This window comes from Harpia harpyja, chromosome 2 (assembly GCF_026419915.1).
Source record: "Harpia harpyja isolate bHarHar1 chromosome 2, bHarHar1 primary haplotype, whole genome shotgun sequence".
In the NCBI taxonomy this organism is placed as follows: domain Eukaryota; kingdom Metazoa; phylum Chordata; class Aves; order Accipitriformes; family Accipitridae; genus Harpia; species Harpia harpyja.
This window is the reverse complement of record NC_068941.1, coordinates 17,053,046-17,080,849: the sequence shown is the minus strand read 5'-3', so window position 1 is coordinate 17,080,849 and position 27,804 is coordinate 17,053,046. Positions and strand designations below refer to the sequence as shown.

Genomic DNA, 27,804 nt, shown 5'->3' with positions numbered 1-27,804 from the left:
AAGCTGTGTGAATGATGAAGAGCAGCAAGATAAACAAATGTGCTAAATAAAGAAGCCTGCATGCATATTTGATCTCTCCATCACAGGAGAAATTAATTAACAAAACTGCACAGTTTTCATGGCATACAAAGGATAAAACTACCCTTGAAAGTGTAAAAAATATTAGATGTCCTGGCATTGTTTCCTCAGGATCCATTTTGCTTACATTTTATAGCTAGTCCTTTCCCTTCATTGCTCCCCCATGCCTCCCACCAAAAAGTTACAGCAATCATTTGGAAGTTCCGTTCCTTTTTGTCACTGACAGAATTATTATTTTTAAGGAAGATTCTGAAACCTTGAATTTTGTAATGTACTACTATTAATTTAAAGTGTATACATAATAGGTTGTGCCTATTGGTTTTAGTCTTACAAAAACACCTGACAGGTAAAGAAAGCAACGTGCATTTTTGTTAAAAGAGAAAGTCTCTGTAGTACAAAACATAAATGATACATTATGTTAAGAGTATAAAATGTTATTTCAACAGTAATGAAAATACCAATACTTTTCAGTGTAAACAATATAATATTATGTTATATAGTGGCATTTCCTAATATAATGGCATTCCCAATAATATTACATAAGAAACCTATGAGGTACTCTCATTCAGAAAATGTAGTGTGTGTTATGGGACTAAGAAAAAGGGGTAACATTTTAGTTCCTTTTGTCCTTGACAGTGATCAATATAGACAGCAGTAAAATATCAGTGGCTGACAGTACTGTTGAGCACAAGTTGTCTTCACTCTCCAATTAGAAATCATTGCCTAAAATTTACCCTTCTGTTCTGTTTAATGGTCTCTGTATCCAAGGGGAGCTCAGATGCTTACAGAGATGAAATCATTGCATCCTGTTCCCAGGGGACTACTGGTTATCATTACACATAACATGCAGACAATACTGCTAGGAGCCAGTTTGCCTCATGGTAATATGTAGTTCATCACCAGCTTCTGTAGCATGCTAAAGAGGTCTTGCCACACAGCTTGGGACTATTCGGGTGTAGACTCAGGGGTCTCAGCAGTTATTTTCCTGCTTTGCATCAGTTTTCATCTTCTTTATCCTTTTGTGCTGTGGTCCACCTCAGGCAGTCTCCTTCTAGGGGAATCTGAAAGGAGCAGCTGTTACAGATACCATTTCCTCCAATTGTTGCCACTTGGTTCCTTTTGCTCTTTAGCGTGCTACTCCCTCCCCCAACATGCACACACAGTAGCATGCATATAAACTTGTTTCTCTTTCATTCATGTCTTCTAGCAGAGTGGAGAAGCATATGTTCAAAATATTCATTATCTGATGCAGTAATTAAAGGTTGAAATGATTAAGCTGCAGCCTATTATATCAAAAATATGCAGTCACTTTGTATCGAATGGGCTAGTTTTGTTGGAGAAGGTTTTTTATTTGCTAGGCACTTTGTGTTTAATCTAACATAATTTGATTTGGTGTATAATCTGTATAAATTGGTTTAATTTTATTTGATATATATGATTAATTTCAGTGGACCTACTCAGATGTAAAAACATACGTGTGTGCAAGTTTAAAAGCCTGAGAACTAATTATGTTCAATAGCAGCGTGGTATGTTCATAATATTTTTCATATCATCTGGTTTATAATCAAGCCTAATGGCTTTTCCACAAAAGATGACACAAAATATTAATAGTTCACATTATAGAGGTTTTATCTTAAACATTATAGCCTCCATCTAGGCTAATTTTACAGAAAAAGTTAATGTTTACTTGTTTTTCTTCAGACTTGTATAACAAGCTAAGTATTAAGTGAAACACTTCTGTGTCATTAGAAATCTTGCATAAGGTATTGTAATCTGATGCTTGATGTGGGAATGTTTTTTTTAAACTGGGCTTTCAAGAATGCTTCAAAGAGTTGGGCATCATGGATTTTTTTCTCTTTCAATTAGAGTTGCATCTCAAATCATCAGGAAAATTCCAGTCCTCATCCCTTGTCTGAGTTTTAGCTTTTTCTAAGTATTCCTTTATTCTGGATATTGAATCCTGTGTTCCAGATATGTTACATATTTAAATAATAGAGGCAGTGTTCATGAGTACTGAGACTCATGCCAAAATAAATGTGGTAATTTATGACATAATGCTATGTGCATGAATTGTCAGAATTACGATATACAAGCCACAGGCATAAAATTATCAAGAAAATTTATGAACTTACAAAGGCATCTTCACATTCAAAATGACCCTATTAAAGTAATCAGAGGTGATTTATGACCATAAAGTTAATTTCTGAAAAAGTCTGTGTCAAAACAGTGTCTGTGAAAATTTTGTCTCAACTCATGCAGCTAGAGAGAATATAAGTAAATGTATCTAGGATGCAGATATTCTGAAGTTAGTATGCATGGTATATTTTATCTAATTATAACTATTCTATCTAATTATATAGATTATGCCCATATGTGTGTATGAATTTGGTGAATCAAGGGGGATCTCAGCAAGTAAAAGAACTCCGAAAAGTAGACTGAATGTTACCCTCTTTTCTCCTAAACATTGCGAAAGGTAGTTGAGAAGAATGAGCGTCATTCCTTTGAGATTTGCTTACTATTCTAGTGCTTTGCTAGAAGGCAGAACTTCAAGACACGTTTCTGTCAATGGTGTCTGGGTAGACCACTGAGTTTAGGTTTAAGCTTTCATTACTGTTACTACAAAAGAAACACTTAAATGGAGATGCGCAAAACACATCAAAAGATACTACTCAATGGGAATTATTTCAAACCTCCTTCTTTTAAACCAGCCAGATTGTCCTTTATTCATCTGTAAGTGATATTTAGCCATTAGTAATGAAGTGTAACATTTTCAGCTTAGCAAATGGCGTCATGTGCTTGAAAAAACATTTTAGCATACCAGTTTAAGAAAAGGTCTCACCATTCCTAGAGGCTTCAATTTTTTTCAAGAGACTTCTGAATTGTTCTTAGAACTGTACTTGTATAGAAATTTTGTATTTTTCATATCCAAGGAATAAAAAACCAGACAAAACTCTGAGTCATCTTTGAAGGTAGACACTTCTGATTGGTCTTGACACTGACAATGGATTATGTAAAGAGAAAGATTTTCTTCTTGAAGGTCTAGAATTAGTGAGCCAATTCTGAAACTGATTAAATTTCATGTTTCTGAAAGGTCCCACTGCTGCCAGGCATTGGTGAAGATAGTACAAACAAAATTATGTGAGAACAATTAGTACTGGTAGTGAACTTTGCCCTGACAAAATATACTGACTCAAATACTGATGGAATTAAGAAATTGGACGTTATTTGTGTTGAGAATCTTAAAGAAGACCTGAAACTTCAGGAAAGAGGTGAATGTCTGGTCATTCAATTAGTTTTTTGTTGTTAATTTAGCACTTAATTCTTGAAGGAAAGATCTAACTTTTTATTTGGATATGAAAGTTAACAGTCACTTAGTGAAGGAAGGATTTCTTCTGTTGGTTTAATTTAGATAATCATTTTTCTATCTTAGCCAGTTTCTTGAAAACCTAAAAAAAACCAAGGAAAATGTTCTGAGTAGCCCTGAGATGTAATGACGCTATTTCCTTCAGTAGTTTTCTGTATACCACACAGATTTGCACCTTGGTGATCTGGTGTCCACTACAATTGCCTTGGAACATGGTATCATTTTTCTTTTGAGTTTGTGGTTCAACTTGCATTTTGCTTGGTTAATCAGAATCCCCTCAGTAAACTGGATTTTTGTCAAGATAAATATACCACAAGAATACCCTTTGTAAGCAAACACTCTTAAATGCAGTGCTGCTGCAGAATTACAGTAGTCATTATACAAAAATTATAAAGCATGAGAAACAAAAGTAATAAATATGTAAAAAATCTATTACTTGACAACAAGCAAATCAGATTATCAGATTTCCATGTTTTCCCATAGCAACAATGAAAATAAATGCACTAGTAACTTGTTGGTATCAACCTTAACCTTCAGGAGTCTGATGTTCCATAAGACTAGCTACCGAAACACCATAAATGAGTGGACTTTCATCTCATCCATTACGATTTTAAATTTAATCATTCATACATCCCAAAAGAGCAAGACAACTGCAGTGAGCTGCAGATTTGACTGCATGTTCCATTAGATAAATCTATAGCACCTTTTCAGAATTGTAGGACTATCTGACCACTGGTGTTCTCAGGAATCTGAATACGAGTTGGTGACAAAAAGTTTAAAACCCCAATTTTGGGGGCTATGTGTGGAGGGCATTGTTTTGTTTGCGTGTTTGTTTTTAATTCCCAAACAGTATGAAAGTTGCTGGGTGTATATATATATATTTATAAGGTTTATGTAGCCTTACTTAAAATATATATATATTAAACATCCTGAATTTAGAAGTCATGCCATTTAACATATCAAATGTGTTTTCCCAAACTTCAAACTCTATTTTTTGGTAAGATTTTGAGTCAGGATATCTGATACAAAATGAAAAGTTTTATTATTACCTTATACACACATGCACTTGCACATACACACACACTCTCTCTATAAGTTTGCAAAAGAACTGGAGGGGGCTGCAGTGCAACATTAATAAGAATTTTTACATGCTTCTGCATTAATAATAACAATAGATATCCTAAGATCAAGAGAATTCTTTATATGACTCTGAATCATTTCCATGAAATTGTTGCTAGCTGTTAGGTATGAACGCAAAAGAAGCAAATTGTCCCTTACTGGAGGTTTGCTTAGCTCTAATATCTTGAAACTTTGAGGACAAAGCCATAAACTCCTTAAACTGCTCTGCAAGGGAATAAAAATATCTTTGCATCTATTTTTTACCAAGGCATGGAGGGCAGAGCAGTTGGCAATCATGGAGCCTTCACTCTGGTCCTACTTCTTTGATATAGCTGATGGGATGGAACAACCTCTGCTACTCTCTGTGTATTCTCTGCTAGGTATGGCCAGTGGAGATGGCTCTTCCTTATACTTTCCCAGGCAAGGTAGGAGCCAGATTGTGACCGCAGCTATACAGTGTCCATCTGGGATATAAGGTTAGAATTAGTCCACTTGCCCTGACTGAGGTTTCTAAAGCTCTAATAACTGTCTTCTGCCAGTTAAAAGATGTGGTTTAGGCAGACATTTTCTACTTACTGTATTGAAACTATTTTTAGAGTAGCTAATAAAATATACTTTCCTTTTTTTATTATTTTTTTTAAATAACTGCTGATATACAAGTTTCCACTCATTTCATTCCTACAGGCTAGGAACAAAAAAGACAAAGCGGTATAGCTGTATGTTATAGAGGTTATTTAACTTTATACATATATATATACATATACTTTAGAATATATTGGATTTCTAGCTTAGGTGTGCTAAACCTTGGAACCTAAATGCTGTATATAGTTGAGGGAAAGAGATAGTTACAGCATGTCTAAGTTTGTAGCTTATATTATCTGAGAAACAATAGCATGAAAGATCTTAAGAACTGTCAGTAGTATGTCTGTTAGTGAAACTGCACGTATTATAGCCAGGGCTGTAGCAAATGGCTGAAAAACTATATAAGCAATTTTCTAATCCTGTTAGATAATATACTTATGGAAGTCAGACTTTTAATGTGTTTTGAGAAATGAAACATTTGTACCCACACTGTACAAACTCAGGAATTTCAGTACTTAAATGAAAATATATTCATTATCTAGGAGGTGTTGTTTTCCGTTGTATAGTTTAGTTCAAATGAACAGGCTTTAAAAAAAATTCTCTAAAGTAAGGCTTTTAAAATTAGATTGGTTTCTCAAATTGGTATGGTTCAAGCTACAGCAATTTACTTATTAAATATGTGTTTAAATTTCAGTAGTTATTCCCATTGACTTCAAGGGGACAACTCGTATATTCAGGTGTAAACAAATGCTTAACAACTTGATCAGAACCATCGATGGCTAGATTGGAGAATAGGAGGTCTTGATTCAGGCATCAGATCTTAAGGAATTTAAAATTTATCCTTTGATAGATAAATAACCTGGGAAGTTAAAACACTGAAGCGTGCCAGTATAAAACCTAGAGCTTGCTGCTTCATTGCTAGGAGCAATTTGTTTTGCTGTTTTGCTTTCAGCTTATGTATTATTTCAGAGCTGATCAAAAGAATTGGTAGCAAAGTGTGAAATAAATTGTACTTCTAAATAAATCGATTTAACATTCCTTGGTGCTTTAAGTGATTTTAGTAATATTAATATTTAAAATATTTCTGTCTGAAATCTTTTTATGACTACATATAGCAATAATGGCCACCATTTCATTCTGCTGTTTTTCATATTAGAATATTACACAGTAAACATTGTAAAAATACTATCTTTTAGCACTGAAATGGATGCAAAAGATTTCAAGTGTCTATTTGCATGTAAATGACTCAAGTTTTATTCAGTCAATAAAAACAGTCTATTAATCCTTTTACTACATTTCTTACATGGGTTAAAACTTAAAGAATATAAGGTTTTCAGCTGAATGAGAACTTTTCCTTAACTTCCATATAGGTATGCAGAAAAATAATGGGTTTTAACTGACTTAACATTTTTTTTTATACCTTACTAGTTTATCTCTGCAGTTTTTTCTATTGTGTTATGCAAATTTAAGGGTTGGTTTGCTTTTAGCTAGGAAAACTTTGTGTAATTAAAAATATCTGTTCATGGGTGGACTAAGGATATTAATAAGCATGACACAGAATATTTATAGGTGCTTTGTCTAAGAAGTAATGGGCATTTAAGCATGCACATGCATATAGTATGATATTAATGTCTTAGGAGGCTACAGCAATCTGACAGCCAGGTACATTCATGTAGACACAACAGTGTGATAAAAGCAGTCCAGACATCTGGATCACAGTGCTGCTATACAAAAACATTTCTGAACAATTCACATTATTGCACTTACCCAAATTTCCAGTCCCGTCTACCCCCTTCTCCTTGTTTCTTTCTCCGCCTCTGCCTTTGTCTTTTATGTACTTGCGGAATCTCATTTTTCCTTTACAAGTCACCTCCATCTGCTTATGTGTCAGAGTGGCCCTCGTGCCACACATCACATTGAGGAATTCTCAAGATGAAGGGCTGTATTCACATCACTACTTCTGTCTCAGCACTGTTTCATGCTTGTCACTGCTCAGCACTCAGCGCCACACTGCCTTGTTTTGTCAATAACCATTTATTTGTTGCTGGAATAGTAGCAACCATTACATCTGACCTCCCTGTTTCATCAATTATGGATAGATTATTGGATGTGAACATCTGCAAAAGCTTGCTGTTGAACTTACCTCCTGGCTGGGATTAGATAAAGTATTAAACTGTTGTTTATTGTCAGGCCAAAACTCTACTGGGAAGCCAGGGAATTCCAAGACTAGCAGACTCCCATCAGCAAGCACCAAAAATTGTTTAGTATTGCCACTGTTTCCCATAAGATCGTAGCCATTTATTATTTACACTTATTACTAGTTGTTATAACATACTTGATAAAAGCTCTTGGCAGGCACAGTGTTTCCAGCTATTGTCACATCTGTCAGGATGGAAAGGATACATAAACTGTTTTTTCCTCTTATATTGCTGTTAAAGGGTAACAGATGAAGCTTCTTCACTCCAGACTGTTAAGCCATGCTTTATTTTGAAGAAATATGTCAACAATGGCTGGTTTGGAAAACATTACATTCCCATACTAAATAAAGATTGCAACAACCTTTACTAGAGTAATGCCTCTTGCAGTAAAGATTTTAAATTGTACAGTAATAACAAACTAAAATACCTGGTTTTGATGTTTGCATAGGATTTTTCTCTGAAGAACCTGGCTGATTTTTTAAAAAATTTTTTATTTAATAAAACCCTTTATGAGGTATAGTAAATAATAAAATGATGCCTGCATTCCTACAAAGTTGTAGGTGTAGAGAATCCAAATTAATATAATTGTTAGTGGCACAGAAGGCCAGAATTAAGAACAGTAATACAGAAGAAATAAGAAAGATGGGAACAAAAGTTAACATTTATTCAATCATCTGTACATTCATCTCTTTTAAGTTTCCTGTGCAGCAAAATGAAGCCTACAGGGTGAACTCCTGACCTTGTGGAAGCCAACAAAAGTTTGAAATTACTCTGGGGAAAGGAACTTTTTCAATTAGTTTCTTGTATTTACATATCATCCATTCAGAATCAAAGCAAAACGTACATACTCTGAATATTATGCAAAGCATACAAGTAAGACTTGATACAGGCAAAGAACCCTAGGTCTTATCTTGATAGACTGTTAAGGAATGAGTGAAATGTTTGTCTTCCCTTCTCTAATCCTTCAAACAGATGCAGACACGAGTAACCTGAAGCATATATTGCCATGCAAGTGTATAGATCATCAAGGTAAATATTGCACTTGGTAGCCAAGTGTAACAGGGGAGGGAAGAGTGTGGACTGGATGGAGCATTTACCCCTCAGGGAGTGTGTCAAGCAAGCAACACCTTAGTGATAGCCATGTCCTAGCAAGAGCCTGTGGAAGGTCTTGAACAAGGGTGCTCCACTTTGGTGTTTGACTTGGCCAGACTTCTGGGTGGCTGCTGCTTCATCCGTCCCCATCCCCCTGTCCCTGATTCCCTTGCTCCAAGATGCATGCTTATGCTATGCATTACCCAAATACCCACACTAAAGTCCCTGGAATAGCAGTTCTGGAGCAGACCAGATTGGCCAATTCCAGACAAATTCTTTCTGTCTCTGTAGGAACAGTGATGAAGTTTGTACATTTCTGGTTTAATTCTTTTCCATTTATTTATCAAAACAGTGCAGTCCAGAATTTGAGTTGGTGAATTTGAGTTGTAGGAGAAGAGGGAGAACTAACAGTTCTGGCAAACTGGGGACTATGCCCTCTTTCCTCAGCATGGCACCCAGTTTCTGTATCCCTTAGTTGTGAGCATGCAGACAGAATGCTGTACTGCTTCTTCCCTCGATGCTCACTATGCCTGAGTACACTTAGCATTTAACAAGGTGCGGCCTGCCATTCAGTTGATATTGGTGTATTATTTTCCTGGGATCAATGAGCTCTGCTCATTGTAATCAATACCTTACATGAACAATACAATTTTCTTATTGCTGTCCAACCTCTCTCACACAGTTTTGGCCAAAATAAGAATACATCTGACTTTGTATTGTGAAACTCTTCTTTGGCCGTACTCAAGATGGCCACAGGTGTGTAACCACTCAAACTGTGGTAATAAAGACTGCACTCTTTAGCATTTTTAAATACACATTTCTTGGGGAGCTATGGGAGAGAGTTCACTGAACTGCAAAATGCCTATGCATACAGTTCTATTGTCTTCTATTTTCACTGGACTGTATGGAAGTGAGTATTTAGTGACTGTGAGAGCTATGTGTTTTTTCTGAAAGTATTTAAGAAGTACTAAGTGGTGTGAGGCCAGTAGTCTCACTTGATTGCATTGTCTGTCTACCAACACCTATTGTTGGCTCCAGAAAAATATTGTCAGATGCTGCTAGCCAGGCTGGGCCTTAGCCTGTTACTGCAGTGCCTGTCAGAAATCATTAGCTAGTGATCTCTTTGACTAATGTTCCAGTTGATTGTCTGATTCATGTTCAAGATCTGTAAATGAGGCAGAAGCATCTTTACTGCTCAACCAGCTGTGAAATGGCTAAACACAGCTAGATTTTCAGAAATCAAAATAAATGTATTTCCAATAAAGTTTGACAACAATATCAAGTGCAAAGCTGAGAGCAGAACTATGTTTTTGTGTTTTTTAAAGTTACAGTATTATAAATCAATATTATACCATCACGTTTTTTGTCAGAGTAATGTGTTTTACCAAAATAATGAAATACTGCTAGTAGCATTAATCTTGTGTTGAGTTGGATAGACGTTCTTTATTCAACATAAATTCATACCTTCGATTTTTACTCTTTTTTCCATTATCCCCAGATGTATCAATGTTTAGCAAAGCCTATGTCCTTTTGTCTGAGTCCTCAGTGTATGCCAATGAGGTGGGCGCATGTTTTCATGTACGTGTAAAAGAAGTACAGGTGTGACAGCAATAAAAAATAAAGGGTGGGATTTGGGGGAGAGGGGGTCTTTGGGGACGAGCTGGTGTGTCTGTTTTATATTAATGGAATAACCCCAGGAGGGTCACACTGGCATAATGCTGAGATAACTGAGAAGCAAATCTGGGCTGAGATCTGACTAATATTTTTCTTGGCAAAGGAGGTAAACATGAAATTCCCCACTATCTAGAGAATTAGTGCGAGAGCTATACCACAAATAGGCTCTAGTTTGAGTAACAGAGCTTGTTACTTTACTTTATTTTTACACTGTAACTAACCGTAGCCACAATAGACTTAGGAAGACTCAGGATGAGTTGATTTTGTAAATAAATGCTCCTATAGTAGCTATCCTCCTTCCAGGTGCACCTGCATCCAGCTTTTAGTGCTAAGCAAGAAAACAAGGGAAATTGTACAATGCATCCTGATCTTTTTTTATTTCTATTTTGGAGCCATAAAAACTACTACTTTTTTTTTTTTCCCACATACACCAAAATAATAGTGGATGGCATGTGAGACAGTTCTTTGTAACGTGGAAGACGAAGTTGAAGTCTTCACCCTGTCACCTTCCCACATCCTGCACAAATGAGAACAAGTGATTGAAACCCACTTTTCATTTCTGCATTAGGCTTTGACTTTCATTTTATTTGGGTTTTTAACAGTATTTCCACTGCAGACCCACAGAAGTAGGAAGTTTGAAACAGTCCGTGTGCTTGGTCACATAGAGCCAAAAACTAATTCGTGACCAGAATCAGTGCAATTTTTATAATTTTTGTTTTGTTAAACTTACCTTATATTTTCTTTTTAGAGGTAGAAAGAACTGTACGTTATTCTACTCTGTTCAACTGTGTATACAATGATCTTTTTCCACTAGTTGTTGGGAGCATCAAACTCTCTTTGAAACACTATGGAAATGTTATAATAGAGCCTAGCATGATCAGGATAAATCTATTGCAGCAGCTTCCTTCCTCAGAACTCTTTGTACATAGCAAATTTTTTTTTAAAAAAAGACAACAACAGAACAAGACATTTTGCCCCTTCAGTAACTCTAAATCTCTGAAAACTTTGTCTGAGTTTTAAGAAGGAAATACAGCCAGATTTGTATAATACCCAAACCCACTCTTTTTAACGTACATTACCAGTATGGATTCTTATGTAGTCGTATTGAGTACCTCTTTACACAATGTTATATATTTCTATTTACATTTCCTTAACATGAAGAAAATTACCAAGATGGCATTTTATTGCACAATATTTACCACAGAATACTAAAGCAGAAGCTTGTTACTTTAATAAGAAGACTTTTGTTCTGTTGTCTAAAACAATTTTTCCATCCTTTTTGTTTGTGTAACAATAGCTGTATTCTCTAAGACTACAAAGCAGCAAAACTGCACATTTGTGTAGGAGTTTTCAGCATTAATTATTGACATGTTCCACCTCTTCCTTGGATGTCACTGTCCTCTTCACAGATTGGCCAAAATATATATAAAAGAGCCATTTCTGGCTATACTTCTGTCTAAAGGTAGAAAAACTTCCATGGGAGCCTATAAATTCCATTAGATCGAAATTATATGTGTTCCCAATATTTATCCACTTGTCAGAGAGCTACTGGATGACTGGCCCAGACATGCCCGCTCAATACTGTCTTGCCACGTGCATGTCTTCTCTTGCGTGGTATTCATAGGAACCCAATTAAATGGACTGGTTGTTCATATCCCATAAAGATAAACAGGAAAGTTTTCATGGCCATTTGTTGTTTTCTGGCTGCTTGCAGATTCTGGCAGACATCACTGTGTCATTTCCACTTGATTTGCCAGCATGCAAGCTTTATAATTTTTCATTTTAAATGAAAATTAGAAGTGCGCTGTAATTGCAAGAGACTTTGGGTGAAATCCTCTAATGCTTACATGTTATTCTAGCATTTTATCCTGCCCCGTCTCCTTTTTCTGCCCTGAAAGTTGAAGGTAAGGCATGCACCATAGGTGAGGAGGCCCCTCTTCACTTCCTCCACATAAATGGATACTGGGCAATTGTAGCATACAGGGGCACTACACAGCTCCCTTCCATCAGGGATGTGTCCCTTCCTGTGGCCCTACATAGTATATGAAGCTGGAGGAGTTATTTGAAATACAGACATAAAGAGTATATTTTCTGTTGTAATTTATCAAGATTTCCTCCCTTTCACGTAGATGATTTAATTGTTGTTATTTCATCATTATTTAGAACGAAACAGCTGATTTGTGTAGAGTAATAGTAACCTGGGACCAAAATGAGCGCTTTTCGTCACTATGAATGAGTGGGTTTATTTATTTACTTACTTCTTTCTGGCAGCTGTTGCAGAGATGCAGTGAACCAACTTTTTACTTTAGCTACTCTGTCTGTGGTTTTTCCTTGGTTTTATCTGTACTTTTTAGGCTTTGTGATATCTTTGATAGAAAAAAGTACAGTAGCCTACGCCTTAGGTGCCTAAGTAACCTTTCTGTGCTAGACAGTAACCACTAGAGGCCCTGTGTCCTAGTTTAACATTGCAGAAGCCAGTTTAAAGTAGAAGTGATTTCAGTCCAGTACATAAAATTTTGGAAACCTCCTGACACTCCTGTGGCAGGTTTTCTGATATGGGCACGATTATTACAACAAATATTGTAGGTCCTCTGAGTTAAATGCAAAACCAAGAACTGCTTCTTGGACACTTGTGTGCATTTCTGTTAACACCCTGGATTATTAGCAGGACACACTGCAGGTCTTGACAACTTCACGTATGTGTTCAGTTTAGGGCGAGTTCTGAACTGATGTGACAACTTCCTAACTGAGATGCCTGTATACTCTTTTTGTCACATCTTATGCACTGATAATTCAATTGACAATGACCTTCAAGTATAGGATGCAATGCTGATGTACCTGAGAACATAACTGATAAGAAAGTACTTGAGGGATGATAAATAGTGCAGTGCACGTTAATAAATGCTACTTCTTGTGCACATGGAGCTTATATAACTGAAAAATAAGAGCCTTGTCCAGGGATACTCCTGCATGTAGTAAAACTCTTCCAAGAACTAGGAAATCTGAGTAGTGGAAACAGTGATAGAAATGGTGACATCCATAGCATTAACATACACAGGTTGTCTTTTTCTGAACCATGTGCTTTGCCAATGACAGGGAATGCAGCCTTAATAGAAAATGCCCTATCTTTTGCCTCAGTATAAATAGGCATCTTGGGGCATGCAGGATACTGTCGTATGTCCCTGGGCATCTCCCATCCCCCTTCAGAGCTGGTAAATGACATTCACTACTCCTTTCTTGGAAATGTGCAAAAAGGATTTCCATAGATAGTCTTTGGAGATTTCCTGTTTTCTCATGTGTGTAATAGGTTGGGTCAAGCAACAAAGAGGAGGGAGGAAAGAATAGGATTTAATTTTATATGCAGTCTCCCGTCATCACCATTGGAAAAAAAATGGATGAAAAGAGAAATTATGCATAACAGGTGATGTCAGTGTTAAATTAAATTAAGATCATATGTTTTTATGCAGCAGCTATACGCCTTCAGTTATGGGAGGTGTCGTGATAATAAATTACATTCCAAACGAATGTTAACAAATTGCTTGTGTGCATGAATAATTAGTCATAAAAATAACAACATTATCTACAGTATTTTAAGCCAATATAGTTTAAATGTATAACCTATAATTTATTCACTTTTGGGGTGCCTGAATTGTACTAAGAAAAGTTGTCATAGTCACAGTTTAAAGACAGAAAAATAATATTAAGTTGTATTTTACCGTATCATTCTAAAACACTATGAATGCAAAGGATACTGTCTTAAGGTATTGGTTATCAGAAATTCATAAAAGCACAGTTCCTTAAAATCTTTTAAATTATGGATAAGGAAATTTATATTGCAAATCAGGTAATACTTTTTTGGTGTTTGCAAAGTGTCAAAATACAGGGATTTAAATGCAAGTTATATCATTTTAATTTGTAATTATTGAATAGTTTCAAACAACTATAAGTAATGATCAAAAACCTAGTCCCATTACAGCTAATTAATGAAGAAATGTACAAGTGGGAAAACTTTAATTTTGTGTTTCATATGAACACAGAGACTGAAAAAAAAAAAAAGTGGAAATTCTTAGCATTGTCTTTATTGGGTTTTATTTTCCTGTTTCACAGAATTTGAAGACCTCTGTAAAAATCTTCACAGCACTTTGTGATTCTGCTGGCCTAGGCAGAGCATATGCAGCTATAGCCAAGATCCTGGTAAGGTAGGTTAGCACATCCTTGTCTGACTGTCAGTGCAGGTTCATTCAACTGTGAAAGACTTAAATTGTTAGAGGTCTGTCGCTTCCCATTACTGACTGCTTAAATTTTAAGCAGTGCCCTTCTTGCAGGAAGTGACCCTTTCATTGAAAGTTATTTTAAACTGGTACACATTTTTTAAAGTGTATGATCCAAGCTTTTCTTTACTTGTAAACTATAAGAAGTCCTTTTTTCCCCACATTTTGGGAGCATTTTTAATTTTTTTTTTTTTTTTCCCCCCACAAATTTGGGAGGGACCTTACTGGAAAATAGAAATCCAGGCATATTTTCCAGGTTGAAAAAGACAGAAAACCTTGAAGAATGTAACAAGCTTCAGTAGGTGTCTCAGTGTAATCTTTTCTGAACTGTAAGTTTCCATTTATTGCACTCACTTCTTCTGTGGAGGCATTTCTGGTTTGTGCATGTGTAACTAGATATAAATTTGTTGCAAATAAGATGCTTGTCTTCGATGTTTTTGTTTCAGCATCTGGCATTAAAATCTTGTTCCAGGTGAATTAGTTTGAAACTACTTCAACTTCTTACACAAATAATTTTGACATAAAGTAGTCTAATGCAATTATCATATGAAGTAGGAAAAAAAGAGATTAAAGTGAAGGTTGCGGCTTATCCTTGATTCATCCTATGTTTAGGGACTTCAGTGCATATGATGCATGATATAGGTTGGCAAATTGTTTACAGAGGAGGACTTGTCACCAGGTTTATTTCAGTGAGTGGAGCAAATTCTCCTGTTTGAGTTAGATCCCTTGTCTCTTGGCCTTTCAGAGCATATAGGGACAGCCACAATCACAGTGCTCTTCAGCGCTCTCATACATAATTCATGGCTACTCATATTCTGAGCATCCTAAATAAGCACATGGGATAAGATGTTCAAAAAGCCACAGAACAGACTTAGAATACCAGGTTCCATTTTCAAAACTGTCTTAAGCCTAACTGACAAAGATGTAGTTGCTAGGACACCAGCTGCTAGGACACCAGCTGTTACAATGAGTGACTTTGCAATGGGTGCAAAGGTATCTGAGTTCTCAGTAGCATTCATTGGTTCCTTGTATTCACAAAAAGCAGCAGTGTGCGTAGAGGGTGACCTAAGATAGCCAAGAGGACATTCCTAGAAAACCATGTATATTCATTTCCTCTCTCTGTGATTTAGGCATTCTGGAATGAGAGGGCATATATTTATTTACTCAGAAGTTACAGATTTGGAGATCCATCTGAAGTCAGGTTGCTAAACCCTTCATCTGAAAGACCACGCCAGTGCAAATTCTTTTCTTAAAAGCAGGGCTCTTAAAAGGAGTGGCTAGTGATTTTCTTCTGCGCCAAATCTGTACTCCACACCTTCTGGGAGCATTCTTTAGCTATCTGGGAATGGACAGTCTCACTGCTTTCCGGTTGTTGCAGTTTGAAAAAGAGGAAAACCAGTAGGTGAGGAGAAATGAGAGGGGAAGCTAAGATCAATTTACTATTTAAGCTATTCTCCTGGGAGAGGAACATTCTGATTGATTCAAGTGAAGGAAGAACTCACTCTCATGTCTAGGATCAGGGATTTAACTGCTAATCTATGGCACAGGTGAAGACACAACTGTAAACCCTTCCTCTGGAAAATGGTTGCTGTGGTATTTTTTATGGGTTCATCTGGTAGTTATGCCCTAAGAATGTTAGCCAAATTAAACACCTTACATATGGGCCTGCTTTGAAGAGCTTTAGGTGCATGGTAGGCATAAACTGCTCAGCCCTGTAAAATATCGTGATGATTCTCAGCACCTTTCAGCCATTTCAGAACCTTTTATGTAGAAAAGTCTGGGCACCTATGAATCATAGAATAGTTTGTGTTGGAAGGGACCTTTAAGGGTCATCTAGTCCAAGCCCCCCTGCAATGAGCAGGGACATCTTCAACTAGATCAGGTTGCTCAGAGCCCCATCCAACCTGACCTTGAATGTTTCCAGGGATGGGACATCTACCACCAATCTGGGCAACCTGTTCCTGTGTTTCACCACCCTCATTGTAAAAAATTTCTTCCTTATATCTAGTCTAAATCTACCCTCTTTTAGTTTAAAACCGTTACCCCTTGTCCTATCACAACAGGCCCTGCTAAAAAGTTTGTCCCCATTTTTCTTATAAGCCCCCTTTAAGTACTGAAAGGCTGCAATAAGGTCTCCCTGGAGCCTTCTCTTCTCCCAGCTGAAGAGGTGTTCCATCCCTCTGATCATTTTTGTGGCCATCCTCTGGACCCGCTCCAACAGGTCCATGTCTTTTGCTGTGCTGAGAGGTCCAGAGCTGGACGCAGTACTCCAGGTGGGGTCTTACCAGAGCAGAGCAGAGGGACAGAGTCACCTTCTTCAACCTGCTGGCCACACTTCTTTTGATGCAGCCCAGGATATGGTTGGCTTTCTGGGCTGTGAGCCCACACTGCTGGCTCATGTCCAGCTTTTCATCCACCAGTACCCCCAAGTCTATCTCCACAGGGCTGCTCTCAATCCCTTCATTCCCCAGCCTGTATTGATACTGGGGGTTGCCCTGTCCAGGTGCAGGACTTTGCACTTGGCCTTGTTGAACCTCATGAGGTTCACATGGGCCCACTTCTCAAGCTTGTCCAGGTCTGTGTGGATGTCATCCTGTCCCTCAGGTGTGTCAACCACACCACTCAGCTTGGTGTTGTCTGCAAATTTGGGAGGGTGCACTCGATCCCACTGTCTATGTCACTGATGAAGATATTAAACGGTACTGGTCCCAGTACGGACCCCTGAGGGACACCACTTGTCACTGATCTCCATCTGGACATTGAGCCATTGACCACTATCCTCTGGATGCAACCATCCAACCAATTCCTCATCCACCGAACAGTCCACCCATCAAATCCATATCTCTCCAATTTAGGGAGAAGGATGTTGTGGGGGACTGTGTCAAAGGCCTTACAGAAGTCCAGATGGACAACACCCGTAGCTCTTCCCTTGTCCACTGACATAGTCACTCCATCATAGAAGGTTGCTAGGTTGGTCAGGCAGGACTTGCCCTTGGTGAAGCCATGCTGGCTGTCTCAAATCACCTCCCTGTCCTCCGTGTGCCTTAGCATAGCTTTTAGGAGGATCTGTTCCATGATCTTCCCAGGCATAGAGGTGAGGCTGACGGGTCGGTAGTTCTCAGGGTCTTCCTTTCTACCCTTTTTAAAAATGGGTGCAATGTTTCCCTTTTTCCAGTCACCAGGGACTTCACCTGACTGCCATGACTTTTCAAATATCATGGAGAGTGGCTTGGGAACTACATCAGCCAATTCACTCAGGACTCTGGGATGCATCTCGTCAGGTCCCATAGACATGTATGTTCAGGTTCTTCAGGTGGTCATGAACCTGATCTTCTCTTACAGTGGGAGGGGCTTTGCTTCCTCCAGTCCCCATCTTGCTGTCCATCCACTTGAGAGGTGTGGGAAGAGAGGTTGCCAGTGAAGACTGAGGCAAAAGATTTGTTGAGTACCTCAGCCTTCTCCTTGTCTGTTGTTAACCAGTTTGCCAGTCTTGTTCATCAGGGGTGTGTGCTTTCTTTGACCTTCCTTTGCTGGCTGCTATACCTGTAGAAGCTATTATTATTATTATTCTTTGCATGCCTTGCCAAGTTCAGCTCCAGCTGCACCTTGGCCTTCCTGACCTCATCCCTACACAACTGAGCAGCATCCCTATACTCTTCCCAGGATACCTGTCCCTGCTTCCACTGCCTGTGCATTTCTTTCTTGCCTTTTAGTTTGACCAGCAGGTCTCCACTCAGCCATGCTGGTCTCTTGCCTTCCTTTCCTGGTTTCTTACACCTGGGGATCGAGAGCTCTTGCACGCTATGGAAAGTGTCCTTAGAGATCTGCCAGCTCTGTTCTGCTTCCTTGTCCCTGAGGGCAGTTTCCCGCAGGGTCCTATTGACTGGCTCCTTGAAGAGGTGGAAGTTTGCTTTCCTAAAATTTAGGGTCCTGACTTTACTCTTCACCTGACCCATATCCCTCAGGATTGTGAACTCCACGAGTGCATGGTCACTGCAGCCCAGGCTGCCTCCAATCGTGACGTCACCAATTAGCTCACTTGTGTTGGTGACCAGTAGGTCCACTATTGCATCCCCTCTGGTAGGGCTGTCTATTACCTGGCTTAAGAAGTTATCCTCAGTGCATTCCAAGAGTCTCCTGAATTGCCTACAGCTTGCCATGCTACTTTTCCAGCAGATGTCGGGGTGTTTGAAGTGCCCCAGCAGGACGAGAGCCTGCGAGCGCGATGCCTCCTGTAGCTGGAGTAAGAAGGCTTTGTCAATAGGCTCCCCTTGATCAGGCGGCCTGCTTCCCTTTGTTGCCTTGGTCTCTAATTCTTACCCACAAGCTTTCAACCTGCTTGTGGCTATTCTTCAGAGACAGCTCTTCACACTGTCTACATTTCCCCTTCCTCACCTGCCCCTTCTGAACAACCTGTAGCCATTAATAGCTGCACTCCAGTCATGGGATTTGTCCCACCAGGTTTCAGTAATGGCACCTAGAGTTGAGTCACAACTGAATTCTGACATTCAGTTGACCAATAATTCAAAGCATCACAGTTCTGGATTTATGCTCCAAAACCTTAAAAATGTCTCAGGTAAGATACATAAATCTGTTTGTTTATGTGGGCCTTACATCTTCTTGAATGCTTGAACTCAATGACTGAGGATCATAGAGACTTGGGAAGTTTTCATCCAGTGTCTTCATGGGGAAATTTCATAAGGAGGTCTCACAGATGGGGAGATGCCATTCCATAAAACCCATTTATTCATTGTTTTAAGTAGAAATGGATAAATTCCATGATTACTTTTACTTCATAACAAGCAGCAAAAATAGCTCGGTACAGTATCTCTGACAGGAGAAAATAGCATAAGCAACATTTGAATTGGGTGTTGAGGCAGCTGGCCAAAGCAAGGCTGCTTTCGATTATCTTTGAAAGGTTGTGGCGACTAGGGGAGGTTCCTGAGGACAGGAAGGTTGCAGGCGTCACTTCTGTCTTCAAGAGAGAGGATCCAGGAAACTTCAGGCTGGTCAGCCTCACCTCAGTCCCTGAGAAGGTGATGGAATGAATAATCCTGGAAGCAATTTCCAAACATGTTAAGGACAAGAGGGTGATTGGATTTAAAACAGGGAAATTCATGCTTCACCAACCAGATAGCCTTCTAGGATAAGATGACTGGCTTGGGGGATGAAGGAAAAGCAGTGGATGTTGTTTCTCACAGTTTTAGCAAGGCTTCTGACACCATCTCCCATAACATCTTCACACACAAGCTGATAAAATATGGCTGAGATCAATACACAGTGAGGTAGACTGGAAACTAGCTTAGCTGCTGGTCTCAAAGGGTAGTAAGCAACAGCATGAAGTCCAGTGGGAAGCCAATCGCTATTGGTGTACTCAGGGATCAATACTGGCACCAACGCTGATCAACATCTTCATTAACGACCTGGACGGTGTGACCAAGCGTACCCTCAGCGTGTTTGCAGGCAGTACAAAATTGAGGGGGAATGGTTGACCCACCAGGTAGGTGGTTGTGCTGCCATTCAGAGGGACCTCGGCAGGCTGGAGAATTGGGCCGATGGCAGTCTCATGAAGTTCAGGAAAGGGAAATGCAAAGTCCTGCACCTGGGAAGGGATAACCCCAGGCAGCAGCCTAGGCTGCAGGCTGACGGGATGGCAAGGAGCTTGGCAGAGAAGGACCTGGGTTTCCTGGTGGACAACAAGTTGCCCATGAGACAGCGATGCACGCTCATGGCCAAGGCGACCAGCGGGATCCTGGGCTGCATTAGGCAGAGCATTACAAGCAGGTCGAGGGGAGTGATCCTTTGCCTCTACTCAGCACTGGTGAGGTCCCCCCAGGAGCACTGTGTCCCATTCTGGGCTCCCCAGTACAAGAGAGGGAGGGACACAGTGGAGTGAGTCCAGCAAAGGGCTGCAAAGATGACTAAGGCACTGGGAGCACCTGTCCCAGGAGAGGAGGCTGAGGGAGCCGGGACTGTTGAGACCACAGAAGAGAAGGCTCAGCACGGATTTCATCAACATGTACAAATTTCTGATGGGAGGGTGTAAAGAAGAGGGAGCCAGGCTCTTCTCAGTGGTGCTCAGCGACAGGACAAGAGGCAATGGGTACAAACTGAAATACATGGGATTCCATTTAAACACATAAAGAAGAAAAAAATTACTGGGAGGGTGAATGCTGGAATAGGTTGTGGAGGCTCCATCTTTCAAAAGTCACTCAGAACTCTGCTGGACACAGGCCTCCTCTAGCTGACCCTGCTCTGAGCAAGGCAGATGAAGATTATCTCGAGAGATGCCTTCCAACCTTAACTATACTGTGATTCTCTGGTCTTTGTCTTAAGCAGTCCTTCTAGATAAATTCCCTTTTTCCATGTAATGCTTTCTAATAGAATGCTTTCTGTAACCCAGTATGATGGATATTTTAGACAAACCTACTTTTCAAAATTCAAGAACGGCATTTTTCATGAACAAAATTACGCTGGTCCAGTTCTACTGGTTCTTCCTTGGAGGAGGAAAGGGCATAGAAAAATGGTTTGAAAAGCCAATGTAAAGAGAGACATTAAAAAAAAAGCATTGTAAGTTTCTGTTTACTCCCATACCAAAGTTTTGGATATTTACTTGTCTGATGTATAGCAAACAAACAAATTTCTGGCAAGCCTGTTCAGAAAATATTGGATAAATGCATGAATAATTACTGTTGGTGACAGAATCTCCATACTCAGCTTGGTCACTTTTTCTTCACTTGTATTTTTACCTGATCTAGGCTAGACTTGTGCAAATAATTTTAAATTTGATGGATTATGTCTTTACAAAGAAAAGATGACTGTTTCTCTAAAATAATGCATTATAACCATAACATCTGTGAGAATTTGCACTGATTGCCTTGTGACATGTTGGTCAAAGCGGCTGAGCTCTCCCTAATCGCTCAGAACTTGTCTATGGCTTTGGAGTTTTTTGTGAAATCTTTGCTGCAGATGTTTCCACAGACCATGGGAAACTGCAAATCTCTATCATGTGCTTTTAGGTATGTCATTTGCCAGGGAAAAATCTGACAGAATGGCATCATGTTCTCAACTTATTCTGTCAGTGTCCACCATGGTAATGACTTCTTGTGAACACATGATTTATACATCCAATTCAATCACATGAACAATCCTATAAAAGGTGCATATTTTCATAAAAGTCTAATAGGGGTAAAAATCTCATAGGGCATTTTAGCATGAAACTGGAAAATGAGTTGCTGTTGATATGTAATCTCTTCTGCTGAAGTCATCATAACTGTTCTGTGGGATCATGAATGACTATATCTTTAGGAAATTACACTTTATGCATTTAGGAAGGTGATGTCTAAGGAGATAGAAAGTATATGGCTATATAAAATAACATGTAGATTTTTGAAGGAACTATAAAATATTAGCCCTTTGAGTAGGAAAGACCTGTTTATCATGTTATCAGGTCTTGTGCAGGATAAAGTGTTTCAGTAATCCTTCTAGCATACTTTAAATATCTCAAGCTGTAGTGCTTTTAAAAGTACTTCCCTTGAAAAATTGTTAAACTGTACCAACCGATTGCTAGTTGGCATAAGTGAAGTTCTAACAGTGAGAAACATCTTTCTGATATGTATCAAATTGATTTCTGTTTGCTTGAAAAAGGTTATATGCCCTAGCAATTTTCATATTTTCTATATATGGAGCATAGGTTTTTATGTGAAATATAAAAAATGGCCAAAAATACATCAAAACATTTCTATTAATTCATGAAATTAAGAAAACCTTTTTACATTTTCTCCTGTCACTGATTCCATTTGCTTTATTACTTTCAGCCTCTAGCCCACAAACTTGGTGGCACAATCAACAAACCCCTTAGTGGCTGTTTCATCTCTGCTCTATTTGATTTCTCCACTCTGAGTAAATGATTAAGTTTTCATGCATTGGTTCAACCAAAATCTATGTTCACTCAACCACATCCTTTATTGATTACTTCTACTGCAAACAGTAGGCCAAGTGTGATATACATAATTGGACAGTTGTCAGGGGATGTGGGTGTTAACAGTCCTGTTTTCCCAATTGGAAACTGGAATCACCTTGATACACAAATATTCTGCACTGTTTCATTCTCATTCCTTGGACCGAGGAGTCCTTTTCCTCAGAATATATGTTTTTAACTCTCAAAGGTCTGGTTGAATGGATTTAATGATTATACCATATAATATGGTCTTCAAGTTGCACCTGTGCACTGCATATAGAAAACTAGAAAAACTGGAATTAATATTTGTCTAACACTTTAACCTTGTCCTTTAACTTATATAAATCATATGTTGTATTTCTGTGGGGAAACATTTGATTTTCTCTTCTTAGAAAAAAATAGGTTTAAAAAATGTGTTTCTAATTCTAAAATTTAGAAGCCTTTTGACATTTGGCAAATGTTTACAGTACAGTATATTTAATATTCTCATGATATTAAAATACTTAAATTAGGAAACTTTAGTAAATCCAACTCTGCTTACTGACAACTAAGCTTTACAGGAGCATATACTTGAACATTTCAAGCATGTTAGTTTGCAGTGCTTTGGCATCGTTTTCTAGCAATCTAGCTCATCTCAGTCACATACAGATAATCTCTACAATATTGTAAATTTGGAGCCATGCTTTGCTGTGTTTCCTGTTCCATGGCAGGCTCTACCCTGTTATAATTACTCTGATAGCATAAGACAGGGAATCGCAGACTTACGCCAGATTTTGAAAGCATATATCCCTAATATGGTTTATAATAAAAACCATAATGTAAATAAACCCCAGTCAGTCATTTGCTGCAGGAATATAACTTGAAGGTGTTTTAAAATGGTGAGAAAATAAATCACATTTCTTTATCACTTACAGGAACTTCTGTTTCTGTGAATTTCTTAATTAAGACTGGATTTTCTGTCTTGCTTGGTGGCTTGACATTTAGCATGCTACACTCCTACATCAGTGACTCAAGTTCATGGCTAATATTGAGGTCAGCTGCAGTAACACTTCAGCCTTAAAGGGAAAAAGCGCAGTGCCTTACTCACAAGCAAACCCAGATGTCTATCTTATATCTTGTAATCATACTGCAGAGATCTTATATTGTTAATATGACCGGCTTTATTAAAAAAAGGAAATCTGCAAATGTTATTGCCAAAGTGCATTCGCCAATTTTCAACTTAGATTCAGCTGTGACCTCAGGTTGCTCTGATCTCACTGGGATTTGGGGTTGACACCTGCAATCCACAGTTTATAGCTTTGCCTGTGTGACTTCAGCAACCTTTGATCCACCCAGCCAAAGTGCAGTATTACACTCAGGGAAAGGCTGTCATCCCCAGAACTAAGAGACAGCACTGTTACGGAGATGCTGCTGCACCACCAGGGTTCTAGAGCAAGAAATGGTAGCTCTGAATGACAGGAGCAGAAAAAGTCTTACTGAAAAACTAGCCGCCTTACCTCCTTCCCCTGTTTTGTCAGGATGTGAGGTCCAGCTCTATTGAAGCTGTTACCAGCTGCTCAGTAGAAAAAATATTAAAATAATGGAAACTCCAAACCCCCTGTAAAATCATCACCTGCATTTTCATTCTTGGCCTTAAAATATGGCACAATATTCTGAAGAAGAATTTTGTTTTATTTTGGTCAAAGGATCCAGTTCTGCATGGACTTGTCTCATTGGTCTCAGCACAGGTAGTGCCTAGACAACCATTTTGGAAGAGGTTTTGGAACCATCCAGTCGTGGATGAGTCATCACAAAGTAAAGTTACTTCAGAGCAGGGGGATAGATCTTCAGCATTTGGAGAAGACATATAAGTGAATATTTAATTTTGTCCCTGTCCTTTGCTTCAGTCAGGGAAAAGTGGCTGAATCGATTAAGTACTTGGGAGAGTTTATGAAGACTGCCGAGAATGCTCATCTAAGCCAAAGCCTGGTGGATGCGTGTGTATTACTTGGGAATATTTACAATGAAAGAGTAAGTACTGGTTATAGTAATGATGTCAAACAATTGGGTTTAATGCATGGTAAAGATCTGGTTTTGCATATGAGATGACCTAGAAGGATTTGATCCAGGTGTTGTATCTTACAAGAGTTACCAAAGGAGAAGATACTGTGTGACTGAATAAAATGTGCCTTAAGTTTTTGGGAAAGGTGAAAATTTCACACTGTATTTAACACATAGGGCTTTGTTCTAGAATGGGTGAGTAAAAACTCCAAATTCAGATCATGGCAGACTTTCAGTGTTGTGAAAAGTCTGCATCCAAATCACCATGGGGGCCATAGATGCCCATAAAGAGTCATCAGTTAATGCAAATGAAATTTTACACTGAAATTCGTGCTTTTTTAAAATGAATGTATACTATATTGCATGCTAACAAGCAGTTTTTAATCTTAGCTTGATTTCTTGTCTACATTCTCTCAGCCAAATTTATGAAATAGGTGCTAGCAGCAAAGAGTTTGTCAAAAGGTCTGTGTTGGTAGTGGAAGGGCTTTCTCTTCTATATGCCTCCATCCAGCCTGATGGCTTTGATTTGGCCTGTTTAAATCAATAGATAGGCAGTGACGGACAATATTAAGCTAGAGGTAACTAAGAAACTCCCTTTATCGTAGTTTCTAAGGTCTTTTGAAGTGCTTCTTTCTGACCCATGTGCCAGTCTCTGAATTGTTCCTCTGGGGTGGACCCTGCAAAGGCAGCAGTTCTGTTGGCTGCCTGTCTGGGTAGTGGTTTCCATGCTTACTCTGTCCCTTACTGCATCTAGACATGCAACACTTGCACTTGGTTTTTGAAATCAGAAGGGTTAAAAACATTACTGCACAAGTGAAAGATTCATGTTGAGCCCTTTAACACCTATTTTAGAGCTGAAATGCTGCATGAAATTATTTAGATACAATAAGTAATACAAAGAATTCGTTCTGCAGACAGGACAATGTGGAAATTAGGAAACACTTTCACTATGAACAAAATAAAAATAGAAATACTCTTTCAAAATCACCCTTTCTAACTTCTGTTGCCTGCTTTCCTTTTCTATGTGTAATATATTGAACAGGCTGCTTGCCCCTTTTCATTTACACTACCCCCAAATGCCTTTTCTTTTTTTCTGGATTCCTTTTCCAGAGAACACCCACTACCAAAGTTGCTGGCCCGTTTTTGTTTCATAAGCAGTAGAAAATTTTCTTACTCTGTAATCTCTAAATTAGCCTGAGAGTTTTCTATTTACATATGTTCTTAGCATAAATGCCGAATTTCCTGTTGAAAACTAAGTTTTAAAGTCTTTGAGAACTTGCTGAAGTAACTTTAAAATGGATCTGAAACTCAGAAGACAGTAGGGTAATGTGACACTGTGTTTAATTATTCTACTCCAAATTTGAAAAATAATTCACTAAATTCTCTTTAACTACTTTTATATTTCACTGCTGCTGCCACCATTGCTAATAATCAATTCTATGAGAACTGATATTTTAAAAATTAACCTCTTTTTGCTTATTCTCTGAACTGTCTTTCTCAGTTCAGAATTTGCTGCCTTGAACTGGGGTACTGGTGTAGAAGGGAAGAAATGTAGTGACTTAATCTTATTAACTTACATAAATTATGTAATTTAAACATAGGAAAAAAAAATCTCTTAAAGTTTTCTAATTCTCTATTTTCTATACCATTCATTTTTTCTGCAAGGGCAGCAATGTTTACCAAAACTGAGTCTAAATTAACATTTCCTCTCTTGGACCACTGCCTGCTTGGTGTCATTGCCAGTATTCTCTAAGTTAAGCCATTATGAGGGTATTTTTATTCAACTCTACTTCCCTCAGTGATACAATTTGCAGTAGTACTGTCCTTCTCATCGAATTAAAGATATCTCTATTTATATCTGGATCTATCCTTGGGGACCTTTAGTAAACCAGGGATATAATTTTTACTGTTCTTGCCAAAGTGACTTTGACCAAATTCACTTTGCTCTGTCCACACTGTTGCTGTATCTTTACAGTTCTGTCATCTCACTATTCCATCACCATCACTGTCTGTCTTTAATGCTGTACACCCAGTTCCTGCTTTCTAGTCATGATTGTTTTACCCATATGTTTCTTGTTTCCTAAAGTGCCTGGGTTTGTGTTATGCACGAGTGTTAGGTCTAATTTCTCCCAGTTTGTTGAGCAGTTTGCTTACTTAATATGCAAACTCTGATGGAGTTAGCATGACACACTGTCATTTCTGATTTCACTTTTCTCAAGTTTCTTAGTCTGATTTGCTGCATTCCTCTAACTAATTGCATCAGTTAACCTATTACAGTTCTCATGAGTATGGTAGGTAGATGTTTCTGCTTTTTATCTATTATCCTACTGCTTATCATTCTTTATTCATTGCTGTGTCCTCATAGGCCTAATTCTGCTCTCCTGCTGTATTAAACGAAGCCTGAAGACTACCTGAATTTCTATAACTCTTTTCTCCTTTTTTAATTACAGGCACATTTTAGCAGTTATACAAATTTTGATCCTAAAAAGTGGTATTAAGTGCAACAGGTATCAACTGGAGTCTCTCCTCCTGGTCTCTGTACTCTGTGCAGAAGGGAATTTCAATCTTACTAAATCAAGCTGAGAGGGAAAGGATAAGACAGCTCTGAAAATGTTTTCAGTCAGGAATTTTGTGCCATCAGGGCAGCAGAATACTGCACCAATGGGAGAAATGGAAGGCATCTTCCAGGGAGCAGGCAGACTATAGTTAGTGTCAATGATAGACATATAGAAACTGCCACAAGAAGTTTGTCTAGCTCTGACAACAGCCAGAACTTATTCCTTCAGAGTAAGGTAAAGGATGAACAGTTCCATAATGGCTTGCTCCCAGGAAGACCTTTTTTTGCCTTGCCTTGTTTGTTGATTTTTTTTTCCCCACACAAGGATGTCCAACTTTGTTCTTAGTAGGGTTGTGATCAAGATTGTCAACATAAATGATCTGTTAAGAAGAGAGAGCCATCTGTAATTATTTTTAAATTTCTTGCTCTTCAGTTATATTCAATTCATCCCTATTCTATTGTAGTTGGTAGCAATTTTCAGTGTATTCCTGGTTTATATTTGCTGTTAGGCATACATTTACTTTGTCCAGTTTATTAATATACCTTTTATTTACATAGATTGTATCTACTCTGGCTTTCTCCACTGCATTCTTGATGCATCCTAATGTTTCATTTAATCTTACTAGGTATTAGAGCTGTTTTGCATTTAGGAGAAGCCACTGCAGAGCTGCCCATGTTATTTCAAGTCCACCTGCCTGAGCCTGAGTTAATGAGAACCCACTAAAAGTTACAAATAGTTCAGGCAGTATGAATTACCTCTCATTTTCTAAAGAATTAATTTCATTTGCTATCACATAACCACACAGGTAGTATTATTAGGCCCCTTTGAAATTCCTCAAAGCCTTGCAAAAACCTTCCTTTTTTACCTT

At 38.4% G+C, this 27,804-nt stretch overlaps 1 protein-coding gene across 1 annotated transcript in view; it reads left to right on the top strand.

Annotated features, from left to right (window-relative positions):
- The window catches only part of TTC29 (tetratricopeptide repeat domain 29), a 151,545-nt gene that overhangs the window by 68,323 nt on the left and 55,418 nt on the right, over window positions 1–27,804 (top strand). Inside the window, exons 8-9 of the mRNA XM_052815364.1 lie at window positions 14,215–14,306; window positions 24,225–24,348. Of these exons, the coding sequence (XP_052671324.1) occupies window positions 14,215–14,306; window positions 24,225–24,348 (216 nt within the window). The remainder of the gene's footprint in view (window positions 1–14,214; window positions 14,307–24,224; window positions 24,349–27,804) is intronic.